General features: G+C 45.7%; 1 protein-coding gene across 1 annotated transcript; it reads left to right on the top strand.

Moving 5' to 3' along the window:
* The first annotated feature begins 1,040 nt into the window (after positions 1 to 1,040).
* Positions 1,041 to 21,632, top strand: LOC125756232 (alpha-scruin-like). Its single transcript, XM_049413032.1, has 6 exons — positions 1,041 to 1,126; positions 2,323 to 2,450; positions 2,914 to 3,030; positions 6,082 to 6,269; positions 20,486 to 20,748; positions 21,383 to 21,632. The coding sequence occupies exons 1-6, from the start codon at positions 1,041 to 1,043 to the stop codon at positions 21,630 to 21,632; spliced, it is 1,032 nt and encodes a 343-aa protein (XP_049268989.1).
* The last annotated feature ends 950 nt before the right edge of the window (positions 21,633 to 22,582 follow it).

Raw genomic sequence — 22,582 nt, 5'->3', positions numbered from 1 at the left:
TCGCGACGGCAACGCATGAGGTCCCGCCCGAGGCGAACCTCCAGGTCTTAGACAGTAAACTTTTGCACATGTGGGAGGCTAAACGTAGCCTACAAGCCCGATGGAAAACAAAATGATGCAATAAAACTTACGTAGAAAATTGCCGAACTAAATAGAGACATCGAGGAATATGCGTCACAGCTTTGCAAGTCACAGTGGGAAGAAACGTGTAACAGCATGGATAGTGAGCTGGGGTTAACCAAGGCGTGGAATCTCCTCAGATTCCTACTGGAACCAGAGGAGACAAATTGGCATCAGTCGTCGCGTCAACAAAGTGCACATAATGCCTTACAGACGTGTAGCTGGTGCCTCGCTTCTCCGCTGAATGACAAATAATGGCTTAGTAGGTGCTTCCCAACTTCACAAAATTGTGATTTATGGCGTAGTGGGTACCTTTCTAGTGTACTTGTATTGTAGCCCCAAGAGAGCTTACACGGGCTCTAGAAACGCCGCTCTTCCAGCTTTCGCTGTGACTGTGCTGCAGTTTCAGCGCAGGCCTCGCGTGCGCGGAAGGCGCAGCACTGTCACAGTGAAAGCTGGAAGAGCGGCATTTCTAGAGCCCGTTGTAAACTCTCTTGGGGCTACTACTACAATCACACTACCAAGGTAACCACTACGCCATAAATCACAATTTTTGTGAAGTTGGGAAGCACCTACTAAGCCATTATTTGTCATTCTGCGGAGAAGCTGAGCTCGAACCTGACAGCGCAACTCTGGGCCGTGCAGAGTGCCGAGTAAGCCGCTTCGAGACAACGTCTCGGAACCGCGTCCGCCGGGGGTGCCCAGTTCCACTAAAAAGACGCCGGACTCAGATCTCATTGATTTGACAATAAAGTTTCCGTTCACTGCCTTGGCCAATCGCCTTGAGTGGGTGTGAGCCATTTATAAAGGTCATCATCATCATCATCATACGCCAATCTCCATCGGCTGAGGAGAAGAAGAAGAAGAAGCCGGTCAGCGGTGAGCGTGCGGGGCTGCCCTTCTGGTAGCCTGGTGCCATAATGTTAGGCTGGGGCAAGAGGTCGACCACGCCGGGCCTGGACGTGAGCGCCAGTGGGACGTCCTCGCCTTCAAAGAAGGACGGCAGGTGAGCATACGTGTTTATGCTTTTGCCGTAATAGGAGTTGCCCCTACCTCACCTTGTCTTCGTTTGGAACGTGTAGCAGCGACCATACTTGACTGTGGTCAAGAAATCCGACACCGATCGTCCCTCATCGCGATCCAATGACCATGTGGGACACCAGTATCACAACCTTTGAATAACTTTAGTGTAAGCGCGTTTGGAAGAATTTACGTGCTAATGGGTGTTCGCGCCTCACTTTCGTTTTGATCTGGCTACCAATGTTTGATAATTTGATAATTCGCCATCTCACCTGGCGTATACCATGTTAGGCTTGCCACTATAATCTAACGTTTCCAGATATTATTAATTACTCTTTTTCTGTGGTGCTGGTTCTTAGCCGCAGCCTCCAGTGAAGTATGAATAAGTCCTATTTTATGAATTCGTATGTTGATAGGGCTTGGTTAGATGGCCACATAGGCAAGGTACATGCACTGGCGAGCACACGATTAGCTATAAAGTATGGGAATAAGAATGTCGAGCCAGCAGGGCGCGCGTTCTATATGTGTGCTGTCGACATCGTTTTGCAGGAGGATACACGGCTTCGTTTACAGGAGGTATGAAGGATATGGTGAAAGGCGTAAGAGTTGAGACAAATTCAGAAGAAGCTGTCGCCACCCTAAATGGTCCTTTTCAATTAAATGAAATGGTGCGGCCTGCTCAAGTGTATTCTGTGGTGTGTGATACTGCAGATTTTGAGTGAAGTTCTGAAGTTTTCAGGTGATTCGTTGCCTCGACTGTCAGCTGGCATTTACTTCGAAAAAGCCAATAAAACATGACAAAATTCAAGGAAAATAACTTTTCCGCCCGCAGCGCTGCTACTGTCTGGCGCAAACGGCTGAGAACTGAAGGGCGGTTGGCAATGTACGTGAAAATATAGTGAACTCTAGAGCGGTAGAAGTGGCAGCGGGTAGGCAGACAGAGCGAAAGTACCCCTGCACTTTCGGTGTCAAGAACTTGTCGAACAAATCACAAGCCGAACATTGAACCACAACAAACATATTACCCCCTCCGTGCTGTATTCATCGCAAATCATAGAGATCATTTTTCCTTAAGATGTTGCGACATTATGGCAGAGTATCATTGTGGCTCAAGTGCGGTGTAACCGTTCTGCAGCGCACTACATTGCCCATTAGGTATTCGCTGAGAGCGCACATTCGCAGGAATGCCAGAGAGGAGGAGGCCCAGGAAGTATCGCTCGTGGGCAAAGTGCAGAACTCGGATTCGGCTGTTGTGGTCGTACTTGGCGGCGCCGGACCTCAAGGAACCAGAGAATACCTCGGCTGGTACGGTGCTTGTTTCGATGTCAAAACATGACGCCGTTATCTTTACGTAACTCTTTCATACGCACGCCTTCTTAAACGAAACAAACACGGATCCCGTAAGTGTGCTGCTTCATCTAATTTAGTGCATGTATGCTTGGTTTGCGTCGCGTAAATGTATTTCGTGACGCCTTGGGCCAGTTATTGCTATGAAACCCTGCTACGTTAGCGCGTAGATTCAAGGATCAGGTTTACAGCTAAGTTTCACTTATAGTTGTCTCTTCAGTGAGAAATATACTGATGCCCGACCCACTGCGTTTCTTATTCATAGAAAAGATAGCAAAAGCCTTGATTTCCTTTCGAGCCACTTTGGCTGACTGTTTAACATCACTCGAGGAAATGTGTCTTTATGAGGCAGATTTCGTCATTTTGCGCTATTCTGTTTATGCTAAGTATACCGGTGTCTATAAAAAAGTTGCTGTTGCAATGCAGGAACGTCGTCGTACGTGTTCAAGCCTCAGCTGAACCAATGGCTCGCTATTCCACCGATGCCCGAGCCGCGAAACTACCACGCCGTTGTTTACTTCGCAGGCTGCATCTACGTTCTCGGTATATGAACACTCAACTAGCTCGTTCGGCAGTTCATTAGAAACTGGAAGGGAAGCTATTGACATTTTATATAACGGAGCATTTCATTTCTTACCTTTACTGTCATTGGCCTGTGTGGATTTTTATCTGACCCCAATACGGCTTATGAGTGTCCGCAGCTAACCACCCCTTCCGACGCGCAGGTTGCTGAGTTTCCTGTCTAGACCATTATGCGTTCAAAATTAGCGAACTCCCCTTAATAAATAAAACCTCTCCATTTATTTTTTTTTCAGGGGTTTGTGGTCTTGTGCGCCTGTTTGGTCGATCACACACTAGCAAACTGCGGCTGAATTTCGCACTAATCTCTATATTCGGAAATTTCTGTTCCGTTTTTTACTGATCTCCGCAATCGTCCACGTCTACAGGACACGCCGAGTCTACGGCGTGTACTACAGTGAAGCGGTTCGATCCCATACACAGTGTAGTATAGTGCCGCCACAAATTGGGGCAGGCCCGATAACTTATACACAAAAAATACGGCAGATACCACGCACTGTGAGAATCGATGTAATGAAATGCAGCCAGCAAGAAGCTGCCTACATCGCCTTGTTTGTCTTTGAGGCAATTATTGTCATTCATGTCATGAGATCTACTTCCCTGTATATCGCATGGTTATCATGTATACATGCATGTACAATCTGGTATATACGCCACCAATGAAACGCGTATTCGGGTTATACAATTTGATGACTTGTCATTTATGTTTGTCGCGAACTCGTGCCATGCCATACCAAATTTGGTATATACCCGGTTAACACAACGGCTGGAAGCACACGAAGACAGTTTCATGTAAATTATGTGGCACGTGGCATGCATCTCATTATTTGCATGTTAGGACAGGTCATTTATGCTCGTCACACAGTCACGGCATGCAATACCAATTTTGGTGTATATCAAGCCAGCGAACCGGCCGTAAGCGCACCATGAGCGTGGCATGTAAGTCATGTCGTACAGAAAAAGCATATCATGATTCAAGTGTGGCCAGCTAAATTTGGTGTGCACCATGTACTCACGCCGCGCAATTCCACTTCTGGTGTATATCAAGCTAGCGAAAGGGCCGCGAGCGCACCATCACCGTGAGATGCCATACATGACATGAATGTCATTATTTCTACATTACCACATGTCACTTATTTCCATCATGTAGTCGCGTCACGCAAAAACAATTTTTGTGTATATCGAGCTAGCGAAACGGCCGTAAGCGCACAATGAGCGTGGCATGTAAAGCATGTAAAGCAGGCTTTGCATGACATGCGTTTCATGATTTTCATGTTACCCCCTGTAATTATTGTTCATTTACAATCACGTCGCGCAATACCATTTTTGATGTATATCAAGCTAGCGAAACGGCCGCGAGCGTACCATGAGTGTGGCATGTAAGGCTTGTCGAACTTGACATGCATTTCATGATTTCGATGTTACCATCTGCCATGTATGTTCGTCATACAGAAGTGTCTCGTCGAAATAACTTCGCTATATATCCATTTATTTGAAAGGGCTCGAGCTTCCCGAGGCCATGTCATGTAAACCATGATGTACATGACGTGTCATGATTTGTCTGTTAGGACCTGTCAGTTCATCATGTACTCAGGTCACCGCCATACGAATTATGTTATGTATCAATTGAACGCAACAGCCGCAACAGCACTAAGACCCTTATATGTACATCGTGCCATTCATGACATGCATGCCATGGCTTTCATGCTATGATCTGTCATTTATGTTTGTAATGTAGTCACGGTATGCCATACAAACATTGGAATGCCATCCCAACGGCCAGGAGAGGTATGCCATACAAATTATGGTATGCCATACCAACGGCCAGGAGAGCACGAAATGTACCAATGATATCTGGGGTTTAACGTCCCAAAACGTTAAGAAGGGCTCCGGAAATTTCGACCACCTCGGGTTATTCCACGTGCACCTAAATCTATGTACACAGGCCTGAAACAAGTTTCACCTCTATCGAAAATGCGCCGCCGCGACCGGGGTCTCTATCCCGCGACCGTCGTGTCAGTAGTCGAGCGCCATAACCACTAGACCACAGTGGCGAGGCGAGGGCACAAAGTCGTAGTCGGATAGATAGATAGATAGAATAGAATAGATAGATAGATAGATAGATAGATAGATAGATAGATAGATAGATAGATAGATAGATAGATAGATAGATAGATAGATAGATAGATAGATAGATAGATAGATAGTAGATAGATAGATAGATAGGAGAGATAGATAGATAGATACGCTCAAAGTCGCAGAAGTTTTCTAAGAAATGCTTCGCATTTAAAATCGTCAGATGAGTTCGGTCAACTGCGAAAAATTCCCCCACAATTACGATAGCGCCTAATGCGAATTCTGAGCGCAGCTTCGTGTTGGGGCAAGGCCGACTGTTTTGGCTTTCCGCAAGGTATCGACTACAACCATAAATCTTCATTTTTGTGAAGTAAGGACGGCACCCACCAGCGCATTATTCGTCTTTATACGGATAGGCGAGGCACCCGCTACACATCTCTAAGGTATAATGTGCACATTCTTGACGCTGAGATGAATTATGGCTGAACACTGTGCAGTGGATGTGCAGCATTAAACTACACACACGTTGCGTAATTAGCATTGTACGATGATTGTTTGTTATTTTATTCTTCTGTCATGCCATATTACATATCTCAACGAGATAGCTTGCCGGACATGACGTCTGTATAGGGTCTTTTTGCAAATTACTTTCAAGCACCAGCGTGGCTACGTGATAGGAAACTTGACTGGCACGCAGAGGGCCTAGGTTCAAGGCCAATTCGATCCGGGGAATTCTTGTGATTTTATTTTTCAAGTATATTGTTTACTTTTTCATGTCTATCGGTTACGCTATCGACGGCGACGCCGATCATCCCAGGAACGGGCGGCTAAGAGCTGTGCTCTATAAAAAAAAAAACGTTCCTTCATCTTACGTGCTATCACCACGTTCTTTGTGGAACAATGATTCCTAGCCTCACGCACGAATACCTCTATCCACAGGCGGGCGTGGACCCGTGGTCACGAGCAAGGGAGGCCTAGGCCGAGCGCAGCGCTCGGTGTTCACATTCCACGTCCGTGAGAAACGATGGGATCGCGCGGCCGATATGCTGCACGCCAGGGCCTGTCACGGAGCCACTGTTGTCTACGAGAAGATCATGGTCGTTGGCGGCAAGGACGACAATGAAGAGGTAAGCGGGCCACCACTGTAGGCGCATTGGTATGCAAGAACCGCTGGCCCTGCGACATAGGCTTTAAATATAGCTTACTAACGACCTCTTGACTTCTTTTTATGGAGATCCAAAGTAAAGACGCAGTAACGGATAGAAGAACGGCGATTTGGGCTAGTTGGGTTACAGTTCATTGTTAAAAGTGTTTCCAGCGCAAGCACGTAAGTGCTAAAGGAAATGCGGTATAGTATAGGCCAGCCGGTATATAATCCTATGTTCTCAAGGCGCATTTGCTTGACGTGTTTGTTTAAGTCTTCGACTTCGCGTCAAGCGGTGCCGTAGGTCCACCTACCGAAACGTCGGCCTTTCTGATGTTTTTATGTCATGCAGCATTTAATGCGCATTCTCTTACTATTCGACGGTTGATATGCAGAATGTACACGGATGTGAAAAGGAGGCACAGAATGGCGCTACTGCAGCAGTTTATTCTTGTAGCCACGTTAGAGTTAGGAGTAACCATCGGCATAGGCATTAATCAAGCCTCTATCGAGGCATAGTATAAGCGAGACATGAAGTGCTAAAGATTCTACCAAAGCTAAGAGACTCATGCTCAGACTTTTATCAATAGAAGTTATTATGATGGCATGATGCACAAGCTGAGCTGTTATGATGGCATGCTTACACAAGCACTTCATCAGTTGCTGCTGTCGGTTGAGCCTCCTTAATCTTTCTATTAAGCTGATTACCGCTTGAGCCAGTGGTTCTGTAAGCGACGCAAGCAAACGTTGATTGCCGCGTGTTTTGTGGCGTATTGCAAGAAAAGTGGTACTCAAGGTCGTTTATCAAGATTCTTCGAACTTTTGCGCTGTGATTGACATCTACACTGATTTGACAGACCTCTAGGTCTCCTTTAAAATAATTAAACATTCCCGTTATGACTGGCCTTCTGATTCCCCATTGCCATGGTCACTCTCAGAAGAACTGAAAAGTGCTCGTGCACTGTGCATTACGTTAGCATTAAAGGGACACTAAAGCAAAACGATTTTTCTCATATTAGTAAAGTTCTCTTTCACGGTACCAAAAACGCCACCAGCGAGAAAACGCGCAAGAACAAAATGTTGGTGGCGGCGCCACCTTGAAGTTTCCGCACCATTCGCCATAACATCACATGTTTTGACGGCGCCTACTAGACAACGTAGTTCGTAATCCGTAGAAATGAAGTACATTGGCCTCGGAGGGGGCCATAGACTTGACATACCAAGTCTGGGGTAATTTTCTTGAGCCAATGGCGCCAAAATACGATCATACACATCTGAATCCTTGCCGTCACGCGGCGCGATTGCGGCGCAAAATTTAAAAATGAGACTTCGAACTTTATTTCTCCTCTATCAATAAACCTATGATGACGAAATTAATGACATTAAAGTTCTCAGAACATAATTTATCGATCTAAACTTATTCCTTGTTTCTATTTAGTGTCCATTCGGGAACCGCAGTTAGAAAAAAGGAGTCCCTTGTGTGAAGTTGAACCAGATCATGGTTTAGCGGCTACATCATAAATCCCCGCATTTATTTCTTCAAGCTTCTCTTAAAGTGAAAGTTTGTACGACCCAGCCAAATAGACTCGCTAAACACTACGAATGTATCAAATGCTCTGTATAGCAAAGAAAGGCCAGGGTACCTAAAATACTGTATCAATGGCAATCAGCTTGATCACAACCCCGGAACTGGATGCGCAGCGCCGCTAGATTTCGTATTCAAATGAAAGTATTAAGTAATACCAATCGAACCAAACATCGTCGTTTCTTTCCGCATACACACTATATACGTTTATACAGAAAATGACCATACTGCATTGAATGGACAGAAAAGAAGCGCTGATGCGCTCCCTAGGAGCTTTCCGCGTGTATCACGTCTGTTCTTTAGGATAAAGTTATCGTATTTGGAGATGATCCACTGACAAATGCTTGTATGAAGCAGACTTACGGCGTTCGGTTGTGTTTTGGCACAGCTGTCACCGTAATGTCCATCAATCAATCAAAAGTTATATATCTGAAACACAGCTTCAGAACTTCTCCAGCACGGCTACACCACACGTATCCCATGTGCGTGCGTTGACGGTATTTTGCTGTATGTGCCCGATCAGCTGGAGTGCATGGGCGGCTGGCTGTTACCGCACGTGTTTAGTACCGTGTCAAACAGCTGGTACCCTAGGTCTGAGGAAAAAAATCACAGTGTCACCGCAAGGGCGAAGCAATGAATGCTATAGCAACAAATTGTAATGTCATATGAAATAAGGCTAGTAGTCTCCTTTTAGATCCGGACTCGCGTAACTCCTACAAACGCTGGTGGAAGAGGATACGGCCGCTTCAGGGAGAGGAGCGGATTTCGCAGTCTCTTCGCGTTGAGGGCGCAGCACGTAGAACTTTGAGCTTTCCGCGCTGATGCGTGCCGAGATAGCGCGCGCCAGAGATCGTGACCGCGCCCTTACAATCAAAGTTCACACTTGCACGAGCGACCTCAATCCCCCCGTCCCTTTCCCTCCACCCAGCGCGTCCCTTCATGCTCTTTCAAGACGGGCGGGGCGTTTTCGCCCTCCTTAGCAGCTTCGACGGCTGGCTTTGCATGTTGGGGTGATTTTACCGCATGCGCCCTACGAGCAACGGAGATGGGCCGGCTCGTTTGTCATCTGATTCAGCCGCGTTCCTGTGTTACTTTTATAAAAACGATAGTTGAAGTTGGCGCTTGTCCTCGTCGTTTCTTTGTCCGCTGTGCTCGGTTTGCGCTAAGCTTTAGCATTACGTAACCTAATCCCTTCTGAATCCTTCAGTCTAAACTCTTGATCGCGTACAACCAAACCGCCACCCAACCCTTGACCCGAGCGCATATGCCCCGCGTTTGTGTCAAGGGCCCGCTCCCGTTTTCGTTCTTTCAAGGCTGCCTCCTGTTCGATGGAGCGGATCAAGTGCACTCTACCCATAGCGCAGCTGGCTTTGAACTAGGAAAATGGCGCGAACGGAGTGAGCGAACCTTCCTTTGTCTTTTCCGGAGGGAGGGAGTGCTTGTGATTGGTTGCAAAAGTGGCGTGATCCGGCGAGGCGCTTGCGAGAGTTGGCGGCTTCCGGCACGCCAGCTCTGGCTGAGGAGCTATTTTTTCTTTCACTTACAACGACAGCCCACCGACGGCGACACGGGTCGGGCAATAAAGCTTCCATTAAAAAAAACAATAAAAAGAACAATGTGTCAGCGTCTGTCGAACGCGCTAATCAGAGTAGCGTGGCCGTTGCCTGTTTAACCCTTTTTTTCGCTCCGTTATCAGCTCCACTCGCTTGTTCGGCTATATCTTTGATGCACACCAAGTGATTGCCTATTTTCTTTCTAATGTGCAAAAACCAGCTAGAACGCAAAAATAAACTCACAGGTCTCTTATCATTCGCCAAAGACGACTGCAATGCGTAATCCATCTTAATTTTCTTCTAAATCAATGAGTTGATCCTCCCCCTGCCCCGCCACGGTGTTCTAGTGGTTATGGCTCCGGCTGCGACCCGAAGGATGAGGGATCGAATCCCGGCCACGGCGGCTGCATTTTCGATGGAGGCGAAAAATGTTTGGCCCCGTTTACTTAGATTTAGGTTGCACGTTAGCGAACCCCAGGTGGTTGATATTCCGGAGCCCTCCACTACGGCGTCCCTCATATCATATCGTGGTTTTGGGAGGCTAACACCACCCGATATTATTACTGATCCTCCCCCGCCCTCCTCCCGAAAGTTTCATGCACTCACCTGGTTTTTTCACTGTCTTAGTGATCGCCCCCACCTTTGGTTACGAAATTCATGTGATGACGTCCTTCACATGACGTGAAATTATGTCACGTTATACACAAGTCACAGTGAGGTCACAAATTTGCCGATCTGTGACGTGGCGATGACGTCGTATGGTGACGTTATCAACTGATGATAACATTGTGCATCACTTGTGTTGACCGCCATGGAGGCGCACGCTGACCACCGACGGTCAATTGTCGCGTCTTATGAGGCATCTAATGCTTTCCCCTTAAGCGACACACTGCAGAGTATGGTCCGCGAATACGAATGAAGCTCAAGAATCCGATTACCACCATGACCCCGAAAACTGCTGGGTCTGCACAGGTGCCCGTCGCTTTGGCTTTGCAGTAGTCCATGTAATTTGACGTGCGTCTTCCCCTTCGTGATTGAGTTTTGTTTTCAACAGTACGAACAAATTGGAAAAAGGCAGACAGCCAGAGAACCTATTCATTTTATATCATTCATTCTATCAGACGCTGTAGCAAATATTTACAAGGAATGATTGCGCGATGGAATTTACATCTTAAGAGGACAAAGAAAACTTAAAAATCAATTTACATCTTAAGAGGACAAAGAAAACTTAAAAATCAAATGTAGGACAGTTTTCGCAGGCCAGAGCTGAACACACCCTCCTTGAAACACTGCATACGATGGTACCAACCAAGCCATTCGGTCACTTTTGCTACTTGTTTATCTATTGTCTCTTTTACATTTACTTTTTCAAAGGGGTGGTGCCACCATGTTTTGTGGCTTGCGCGTTCATGGCTGTAAGCGTTTCCTATAGCTCCATGAAGCATGAAGCCGCACCAAGATTCATGTATTCTCGCTAAATAATTTATATTGCCTTTTGATGCGGACAACTTTCGGTTTCAGTTTCTGGGCGCCGAGGTTGGGCAGTGACGTAGAAGGCTTGGTCACATGATTCCTTCACTTCACTTCACTTTTTTTTCCTTAAGACCCCCTGTAGGGGTACTACATAGGGGTGGTGTATAACAAAAAAAAAGAACTATACAACGGTGTTTTTAATGGCTTCTGCAAACATAGATGGGTTAGTGATGGCCAAATGGCGTGAGCAGGCCGTTCCAGTCTTTTGCTGCTGTTACGAAAAAGGAGGCTTGGAATGCAGTGGTCCGGGTTCGTGGTATTGCGACTTGTAACGGATGACCAGTGCGATGGGATATGCGCGGAGGGGCGTGATGTACGGTGGATGATTCAGTGAACTGAAATAAAACATGAAAAAGAGAGGTGGCACACTGTCGGCGTGAAGCAAGGGTTTTCCAGACCTGATTCCGCCTTTAGAGATGAGATGCTGATATCGTGGAATTGCAGAATGAATGAACCTGGTAGCCCGATTTTGAAGTGATTCGGTTTCTCTTATGATGTATGATTGATGAGGGCTCCAGATGGAAGATGCATACTCGAGTTTGGACCTGATAAACGATTTGTATGCAAGCGTCTTGACGTGAGGCGGAGTATGGCGTAAGTGTCGTCTGAGAAACCCGAGTGTTATTAGCAGAGGAGATGATGTTAGTAGTGTGATGACGCCAAGACAGGTCATGAGCCAAGTTGATGCCGATGTATTTGAAAGATTGAACTGATTGTATGGGAAATTTCGATGGAATAAGTGAACTCAAAAGGGTTACGGCGGCGAGAAAAGACAAAAGCTTACATTTATTAGGATTAAGTCATTACAACGGTTACCAATGTTTGTATGTTGTTAAGATCATGCGAATTAGTGTTTGGTCATGAATGTTTGGTTACTGATCGGTAGATTACGCAGTCATCGGAAACATACGAAAGTTACATGATACCATGCAATGGTAGATCGTTAGTGTAAATTAAGGACGAGAGAAGCCCTAAGACAGACCCTTGCGGGACACCTGAAGTTACAGGTGTCGGTTAGAAGAGTTATTATTAACAACACACACTTGGGCGATTAGTCAGAAAGATGTTATCCATCAAGTACGTAACGGATCTAGATTTAACAGAGATAATTTAAGAATTAGGCGTTTGTGAGGGACAGTGTCCAAATGCTTTAGCGAAATCCAGGAAAAGAGCGTCAGTCTGAACGTCGCAGTCAATGGTTTAGAATGTAAGCGTGAATGAAAATGGCCAGCTGCGTTTCACAAGAATAACCTCTTCGGAACCCGTGTTGAGAAGGATGAAAAAGTGCATTAAGTCCAAGAAGTTAGATATGGGAGTAGATGACATGTCCATGATTTTGCAGGGGATACTTGTTAAAGGTATGGGGATGGTAATTAGTGGAGAGTCTCTGTTACCTGATTTGTAGACTGAACGACCTTGCCTACTTTCAAGTCTGCTGGCAGAATGCTTGATGATAATGACTGCGAAAACCAATGTAAGGTATGCGGCACACACATGTTTAACTTTTATGAGAAGTTTTGAATTAATGTCATCCACACCTGCAGAAGAAGAACGCTTAATGTTTTCTATAATCGAAGATGCCGTCCGTAGAAAATATATCGGAGGCATAGACTCGGTGCTGCGCGCAGGTAAAGGAAAATCGGGAACTGAACTTTCATTTGTAAAAACAGAAAAAAAGGCCTCGTTAAAAAGGTTCGCGCATTCATTGTGTTGACTATATCGCCATGAGCATTTGAGAGACTAATGGTGCGCATCTCCTGAGGGTTTATCACCTCCAGAATTTGCGAGGGCTGGTTGCAAGCATTTTGGGCAACTCATCATGAAAGAACAAGTGCTTGGCGTTTCGAATGGCTCTTAGATAATCATCTTCCGCGGCGTAATATTTTCCCACAAGGAGGGAAGGTTAGACTGCTTGGCTGATCTGAAGAGGCGTTTTTCTTGTTTCTTATTTCTGAAGTCTACGTGAGAACCACGGCTTGTTTCGGTTTGCGGTGACGTTATTTTGGGATAAACTTCTCGACAGAGTGGCTAACTTATCTCTAAATATAATCCAATTCTCATCCACAGAGCGTGTATGGCTTATTCTCTCGAACTCAGGAAGAAAAGATACCAATTCATTATTGATGGCACTATAATTGCCCTTGTCGTAAAGACGGATTGTTTTGGTGACAAGATCGCGTTTTACAGGTCGAAACGAAAAAGCCGCATGGATTACCTTGTGGTCACTGACGGCACGCAGATATGTAATTGATGATAAGCTCTCTTGATGAGTAGTTAGTTAGATCCAAGATGATGGAATTGCTCCCTGTAACGCGCGTTGGTTGGGATACAAGTTGGGTTAGATTGCAATTGAGGCAGAAATCTATGAAGTCTCTTGCGGGCTCACTGCCCACAGCTGACGGAACGCTACTACTCCAATCTATTTGAGGAAAATTAAAATCGCTGAAAAGGAGTATCTCTGCTTGTGGATACTGTTTGCCAAGGTCACTCAGTTATTGTTGTGCTTATATGCGAAATCTGGGTCACTGTCGGGGGCCTATAACAAACGCCTACAAGGACAGTATGAGGGTGAGCACGGCAAACGACCCAAAGAATTTCAAGTTCAGGAGGGTCAGTCCTTGCCACCGAGCACGATAACTGTTGGTGCACAGCGATCAGAACCCCGCCTTCACGTGCGCCTGTATGGTCCTTACGATAAAGTTGAAATCCAGGTAGGTGATCTAGCACTTCTGCATCGGTATATCATTTGTCAGCCAAGTCTCGGTTATCACCAATACGTTACTGCATGATGATAAAACAAGCTCAGAAAAAGTGATGCGTTTAGGAAAAAAACTGCGCGCGTTAGCAAAGACTACCGAAAGTGACAGGCCAGATTGAGGTGTGGGGGTGTGCCCGGCAGATTTGCGCCGAGAAAATTGCTACGATGCTTCCCTTACAGTTTGCGATTGCTCATCGTAGACGTAGCGCTTGTGACCCATTAGCAGTGTTTTGTAAGTGATGGAAAAGGCAGCGACTTGGTTTTAGCAAAGGCAATCAATTGCCGACGGACGTTTTGTACACGACGTGAAAAGTCTTCACCAACACTAAAAGTGGTTCCTTTAAATTTCCTTCCATTAGAAAGCTCTCCTTTTGTTTTATGGAATGCGAATGTAACTATTACGGGGCGATGGTGGTTAGTATCCTTGCGGCGACCCAGACGATGCGCGCGCTCAATTTCTTTCGGATCAGGAAATACCCAGATGATCATGGCAGTGCTTGATGACGAGTTGTTCAACTTGGGCAAATGCTTCTGATCCAGTTGATTCAGGAAGGCCAAAATATGAGGTTATTGCGCCGAGAATGATTCTCGGCGCGTCATCCACGCGCGCTTCAAGCTTGCGCAAAAGGTCACTCGCGCGAGCGGTGTCTCTTCTAAGCGCTTCCACATCAGTACGCAAGGAAATTTTGACAGTGCCCTTCTAGATCAGTCATGCGTCTACTGAGATCTGCTATAGATTTATCGGTTGATAACAAATGAGACTAAGGTCCTGTACCTGACTGATTAATTCCGTCTGACCGGCAGACAATTTGCTGCAGTTCAGTTAGTACAGCATTAGAAGCAGGACCCGGATTGCTTTCAATATCGCCCGACATCATCACAAGGCACGAATCACACGAGAACACTCAAGTGCAACAAGAAGGTACCAAGGTACCACACAGGGCTGTGACGCACTTAGCCAGGAAGCGATCGAAACTCGGTGGGATGATGTAGCAACCGATGCCTTGCCGGTACTATAGTGAACTAGAATATATTATAGTTCACTACAGCCGGTACGTTCGTTGCGGAGGTGGCGGAGGTCCGGAGGTCACTCACGTCACTACAGCAGATCTGGTGTGACGTCACTACAACTTTCGTTGCCTTTCCTATAGAGCTACGTCAGAGTTGGCGCGCTAGCGATTGGTTTCGATTGGTAGAATGGGCATTCAGGTACACTTTGGAAATGAATTAAAATATATTCTAAACGTTTGCTGTGTCCGACCCTTCGTGGGAGTGTCCTTGCATACAGAGGAAACCCACAACAGTCTTGTTAAAGCCTCTAAATTTGATGGCACCACCCCAATAACTTATACTTTCCAATAGTCTCTTTCGTGTAGATCGCTACAGCTATATATGTGGCTGTTTTTTCACGTAGTAAAACCACGATATGATTATGAGGTAAACACTAGTTGATTACACCGGAAATTTCCACTACCAAAGGTTCTTTAACGTGTACTTAAGACTAGGAACATGTCCATCTAGCTTTTCTACGCCATCAAAATGCGACGCCGCGGCAGGGATCGAACCCAGTCTTAAAGGGTAGCAACGAGCACCGTACCACCGCGGCGGCTAACGCAATGCTGGGAGTCACAGTGAACTCAGCAAGCATTCCCTGCAATGCTGCTTGCTAAATTAATAGTGCCGATTTTTTGCGCGAGTTGATAATCGTGCGCATAGAGAGACACACGACATCGCTGAGATCCCGTGCCTGTCTTGAGGTGGTTCATTTCGTCTTCGTCTCTTCAGAGCAGCTTAGCACAGTACTCTTTTATCATACCTGCAGACAGACAACAATTTAAGTTTGGGTGGGGTAAAATAAAAAAAAATATTAGAGCATATTTCAGAATTTTCATTTCATGTCAAAACAACAGAACTGACATTCTTTTGGGTGAAAGGAATGAGACATATATATAGGGTCACGTTTCCGTCTTCAAAGCTTTCTTTTTAGATAAGAAATATCGCAAATATCTGATTCTGCGTAAGCTGCGGGAAAAAAAAACTACGTAGCATAAAAAAATAACTCGATCAGTTGTCGCTGAAGTAGGACATAAACTCAGGTCAATTCCACGAAAGATCGAAAAAGGGTGTATATTTGATGTTTCCGATTTTCCTGATAATTTTGTATGTTGTGCACATATGACTGCACAGCACGAAATCGCAGTTCGTTTTCAATAAAAATTTTTTCAACACAGGAAAATTCGACAAGTGTCGCCGGTTGACGACGACCATTTTACGAAGAGTGCGTTTTCGTAAATTCGCAATCATGCTGGCAGCTACTGAAGCTATATATTACAAATATATTCTTTTTGGCGGAAGTAGAAGTAAAGAGGAAATAGCTCTTATCATTTCATGGAATTCTGAGTAAATTATGTATTTTTAAAAAATTCACGAAAAACGCTGCGTTTTTCAAAATCAGATCAAATTTGGGACGCTATGGCTACTTCTGTGAACATCTTAGCTTGTTCATATTTGCAGTATGAATAGGCCGTTATGTGAATAATGAACCTCTGCATTTGTATTTCTCTAATAATTTTCAAAGTAGTAAATTTTCAATGCTCGAACACAAAAAAGAGAAAAGTGCTCCTCCATTCAAAAATCTATTATAAAAAAAACCCAATCTCAATTTTGTTCAAAGTCCCCCAAAATGTTCTCAAAGGACTGCAGAATGATATTATGAAAAAAACATGTTGCATCATTTTATTACAACAAAAAGCAGAAAATGTCAACATTGTGTTTCCAGAGCGTGGTAGCTACTGCGCAAAGGACATCTTTAGTAACAAGAAAATACAGTAACACGTCTTTTTTCTTTTCTGAGCTTCGCTAACAACAGTAATGATCTATGGTCGGAATTGGGAACTGTTTTGTAAAGAAAAAGACCGTTCCAATTAAATGCATTCGCGTGGTTTGCGATTTCACGCCAGTGTTAGACATCCCTCAGTCCACAGTAATGCACTTTTCAGTTGTAGCCTCCTTTTCTTTCATCTATTTCAGTTGAGTATAATTCATATCTTGAGTGCTAAAGAACGCATTCCCCTCCATGCGTCTCTTATGATGATGTGCTGTGCCAGAATTGAGAGATTGGTATAAAAAGCCAAGGTCTCTTCATGAATGGAAATGAATTTCTGGAAAGCGGGGTCGCCAAGAGGTGTGGTTTTTGTTGGCCCAAATGTGTACGTTGTCAAACCTTATGTGATCAATGCAGAGTTTAAAAAGAATCGATTACGTGAAGATTGGTGGCAGCAGTTCTGGCCACGGACAAAACACGTTTTTGTTTGCATTGCATCTGCTTTGTTTTGCATATCCTTCTTTCTCTTGAAGGAGTGCTGGCAGATCTGGTTTCCCTCTTGAATTGAGCGCGCATCCTGCTTCATGACCCTCCGCAAAAGAGTCTCGATCCGATATCTTCTACGTACGAAAAATTCTGCTGCAGCGGAATTTCTTTTTGTGCACCATGAGGCTAGTCCGTACAAAGTCTCGGCCATGGCTATAACCCCTACCCATAGCCACCTTCAGAGCGTAGCATAGTGATCGCATCAAAGTGAAGCACAATTTGGATGCTTAACTTCTATCTCAGGTGGTGTTTGGCTGACTGGCACAGCCGTACTCGTTGCTGTCGTCTGCTCAGGCGGGCGTCCATCGCGCCGCCCTTTGCACCTGTCCGCCTAACGCATGCTACCCCGTTTACACGAGTGCTTGTAGCGCGGGCCACACGACCCGCACTGTGCGGATCCAGAGACCGGGCGGGAGAGCGACGAGCGGTGAAAAATGTATCGTGTAACCAACGCAATCGACACCCCAGCTTTTTCTCGTGCATAGCGACAAAGCCTGGCAAACAATGTGTGGCTGTTGTGCTTAGGTTGCACTGCGGTACTCGCCGTTCACCACTGCCGCCATTTGCGATTTCTCACATTCTTACAATGCATGGTCGACTCAGCTACACATACTTCGCGTTTAGCTTCGTTACTTTATATAAGCGCATTTACTAAAAAACAATTATCCAGAGAAATGAAAATGTCCGTGCTGCCCGTCGACGAGGAATGTAAGTGGTGTCGCAAATGCATTAATTGGAACGATCTTTTTTTTTTCTTTACAAAACAGTTCCCACTTTCCAACAATAGATCATTACTGCTGTTTAGCGAAGCTCAGAGAAGAAAAAAGACGTGTTACTGTATTTTCTTGTTACTAGAGATGTCCTTTACGCAGTGTTCACCACGCTCTGGAAACACAATGTTTGACATTTTCTGCTTTTGTTCTAATAAAAATAATGCAACATGTTTTTTCATAATATCATTCTGCAGTCCTTTGAGAACATTTTGGGGGACTTTGAACAAAATTGAGATTGGGTTTTTTTATTATAGATTTTTGAATGGAGGAGCACTTTTCTCTTTTTGGTGTTTCGAGCATGAAAATTTACTACTTTGAATATTATTAGAGAAATACAAATGCAGAGGTTCATTATTCACATAAAAGCCTATTCATACTGCAAATATGAACAAGCTAAGATGTTCACAGAAGTAGCCATAGCGTCCCAAATTCGACTGATTTTCAAAAACGCAGCGTTTTTCGTGAATTTTAAAAATACATAATTTACTCAGAATTCCATGAAATGATAAGAGCTATTTCCTATTTACTTCTACTTCCGTCCAAAAAGAAAGATATTTGTAATATATAGCTTGAGTAGCTGCCAGCATGGTTCCGAAGTTACGAAAACGCATTCTTCGTAAAATGGTCGTCGTCAACCGGCGACACTTGTCGAATTTTGCTGTGTTGAAAAAAAAATTTATTTGAAAACGAACTGCGATTTCGTGCTGTGCAATCATATGTGCACAACATACAAAATTATCAGGAAAATCGGAAACATCAAATATACACCCTTTTTCGATCTTTCGTGGAATCGACCCTCTGAGACACATTTTTAAAGAGTTTCACCACACGGACGTGAGTGCTGAACGAAAGGCGACGCATTGAAGTAAGGAAGGCAAAGAGGGAGGCACACGAGCGCTGCCAAGAGCTTGCAGTGCTCGTGTGCGTCCCTCTTTGCCTTCCTTACTTCCATGCGTCGCCTTCTTTGAGCATTTACGTGCTTGCGCTGCAAACTCTTTACAGTGTATGTACATTAAACAACTCACCGACATCGCTTTTCTTCAAAACACACCATAACCACCAATGCTATTCTCATTAGCCCACGCTTTATACCCCGTGCACGGATTCCAAGCATAGCGCTGTGGTGCTCCACAACTGCTTGCAGATGAAGCCAGACTTTCTGTATGCTCGATGAGATGCGCTCCTTGTTTTTGAGACAACATTGGTCTTTTCGTGTCGTCACGGGTTTGTGAAGCGCTTACATTTGAAATTCTTTCTATTTCACACGCGTGTCTCGAGAACGCCCTTGGAGACACCGAGCAACCTTGCACAAGCTCGAAAGCACTCATGATGATGCGCTAAGGTATATGGGCACCTACCCACACAAGTGTGCTGCCCAAACATATCGAGGAATATAAATATTTACAATCTAAATTTATTCTATATCTGGTTACATCAATCACAGTGATTTGTTCTCAGCAAATATATTATTACAGCCTTGCCTTAAAAGCCTGCAGTGTACCTTCCATGTAGTTGTAATCCCGAGAAGACCTAGATGATTTTCTCTTGTTCGTCCGCACCCGTTGAGGCGCCAGAATTTCAAGAAATTGCGTATTTAGTCCACGACACTTACCCAGCTAACCTTTTGGCAGCTGTCGCTCAAGGCACAGGCCAACATACGTACTCACGCAGTTTAACTGGCAAAAAGTACCTTCATGCATGGCTCCGACAATTTGTGCGAGCAGGACACTTTTGGCACAGGTCACGAGAACCGCGCGTTTTAACGCGGTAGCGTTAAAGAGCTCGTTCCGCAGAAATAACCGGTGTCGGCGTCGCTAGTTGTGAGCGAAAAATTATCATCTACTCCATGACCGAAAAAAATAACTAATAAAAGGTTCGAGTGAGAATAGAACCCAGGCCGTCTGCGTGGCAAGCAGGTGTTCTACCACAGAGCCACTCCATTGCTTGGTACTTCACTGAAGTTTACTTTATTGCTTCAAAAACCTACGCGTCCTGTGTACAGGTGTGACAGTGCGAGATGCAATATCGCGTTAAAACGGGGCACAAGCGTAGGTTGCCATCGGGCGTCACACCATGTGAACTGCATGACGAGTTGGTGGTTTAATGCCGGCCACTCATTACAAAACGCACACTATACTGCGCTATTCGCTTACGAACACGTAGTGGGTGCATCGCAACTTCGAAAAGGTATCACGCGCGTAATTGCTGTTGGTTTAAAGCATACCACCTATTACAAAGGATTACAAAGGGCATACACATTAGTGGGCGTATTCTATTACACGCACGTAGTGGGTACACAGTTGTCATGAAAGGGATGTTGAAGGAGGCAGAAACCTTTACCTCTATTATTGGTAGGTCGACTGTGTGTGTGAGACCGGGCGACTGAACATAATGACAAGCGAAATAGAGCACTATGAGTATGGGGCCAGATATTGCTAACGCGTTCAACTCTTAAAGGCGAAGCTTAAGCGTCCCCCAATTTTCTTTTTTTTTTTGCGCGAGCTCTCTCCAGCACTCGCGACATTTCTCATCGAAATAAATGGACAACTACCGCCGTTTATTCATGAAATGAAAAAAGAAGTACTTCTTAGTTTTAGACATAAAAGCAGCAAGGTCAGATGTTGCAGTTTACCCCGCTCATCCTTTTGCACCGCCTTGACGATCGCTATCTACCCAGGATCCTCAACTCGGTGGAGTTGTACAACCCTGCGTCGAACACCTGGGTTTCGTACCGCCATCTTCCGCTGCCCCTCATGGCCTGCGGCGTGGGCTTCCTGGGCGGCATGGTGTACGTGGTAGGAGGTGTGACCACCAAGAAGCAGGTCTTCACCGGCATGGCGCCCGCCGAGGTCTTGTCCACCGTGCACGCCACGGACCCCAACGAGCGCACGTGAGTATACAAAGTGCCAGTCTCCACTCGTGAAAGATCTGTGGACACATCATATAGCCAGACTGAGATTGCATAAGGGCAAAATTTCAGCACTGGAGGAGGAAATCGTAGGCATGACAGTTGGGCGCCAGAAAAATAAAGTCCTTACAGCGACCTCGGTCAGCTGATGTCATAGATGAGGTGAAAATAACAAGAGTGCAGAGGAGCGCTGCTTTTGCATTCACATTGTTAAGCTCAACTTATCGAGCCTTACATAACCCAACCTAGCCTCTTTGTTTAATTACAAATAAAGGTAAATGGTTAGGAAAGACGGCAAACATGGACAAGAGTGGTAAAGCAATAATCGGGATTCTTAGGCAAGAAAATCTTGATCCTATAAATAACTGCGATAAGGCTACTCAGCGGATGCAAGGCAACAGATGTCGGCAGGTTACCCGGTGGGGCAGTAACCTAGTCTTTATTTCTTTGAATGCGTATAATGTTTCCTGCAACCACTCAACATCCAAGACACAAGCACATATATACCAAAGGGAAGCGTCTTTGTGCTGCAGTTGGGATACAATCGCGACGCGGGTGATAGTGATGGCGTGTTTGATCATTGTAATGATGACAACTTCTCCACCGGCACGTGCAGCTGGGTACGACGCCCGAGCCTCCCTGAGCCTCGCGCCTACTGCAAAGCTCTGACCATTCACCACGAACTGTGGCTCGCGGGTGGCCTCAAACCCTCCGGTCGGGACCCCACCACATTCACCGACCACGTCGATGTCCTCGCGTTCGACTCCTTGCGGGTCGATGGGAATTCCGCTTCAAACTGTCCCGTCCGCGCCACGCCGTTGCCGCCGCCAATGCCGACGACCGTGTCTACGTCATCGGAGGAATGACCTGCCTGGAGGGCACGTCTGTGGAAGACGTAGACGTGTACCACAGACAGCGGCTCTGTTTCCTCGACTGCCAGTGCCTGCCTAAAAGCTCACAGGCATGTTTGGCACTGAACTAAATACACACGTGCGGAGTATCTAATCACGAGATGAAAACGTCAACACGCAATCCTATAGCGGAAATGAGGGGGAACATCCATTAGAGCACTGCACGGGCTCGGGCCTACCCGGAAACCCGGGCCCGGCCCGGTCCGTGGGCCGGGCCCGGGTTTCTCACGGCGGGCCCGGGCCGGGCTCGGGCCGGCGGGCCCGGCCGGGCTCGGGCCTGAAGCTCCTGGCTTAGGGCCGGGCCCGGTTTGAGGGTGGCGGGCTCGGGTCGGGCCGGGCTTGGACTTTGCTGGGTTCTTAAATGGACACCGTAGTGAAGCACTGAATCGGTTTAACTGGTAAAGGGAAGTCTAAGAACTCGAATGTCATTCATTTCACGATCATAAGTTTATTATGAGACGAGAAAATCGAGGTCAAAATTCCATTTTTTTAAATTTTGCGCCGAAATCTCCGAGCGTGAGGCCACGGATTTCAAACTTTATTTGTCGTATTTGAGGACATTGGCTCTATAAAATTTCCTCAAACTTGGTATCTTAAGTCTATGGCCCCCTCAGAGGTCAACGTACTTCATTTTTAGTGATTAGGAACTACGTAGGACCCATTAGACGCCGTCAGAATCTAAGATGTCGCGGTATCTGCTTCGCGATCTTAAAGGGGGCGTCGCCACCCGCATTTATCTTTTTGCGCGTATTCTCACTTACCAAGAGTCTTGTTCCGCCAAGCGTGGTGATTAAGGAATTGCTAAAGAGTAATTTACTGATAATAGAGAAAACGTTTTCCTTTCTAGTGCCCCTTCATGTTTGTTCCACATACGTTGTGCATACATATATATATATATATATATA

The sequence above is a fragment of the Rhipicephalus sanguineus genome, chromosome 2 (genome assembly GCF_013339695.2).
Source record: "Rhipicephalus sanguineus isolate Rsan-2018 chromosome 2, BIME_Rsan_1.4, whole genome shotgun sequence".
In the NCBI taxonomy this organism is placed as follows: domain Eukaryota; kingdom Metazoa; phylum Arthropoda; class Arachnida; order Ixodida; family Ixodidae; genus Rhipicephalus; species Rhipicephalus sanguineus.
Note: the sequence above shows the minus strand (reverse complement) of the source record. Positions and strands in the feature narration are given on the sequence as shown.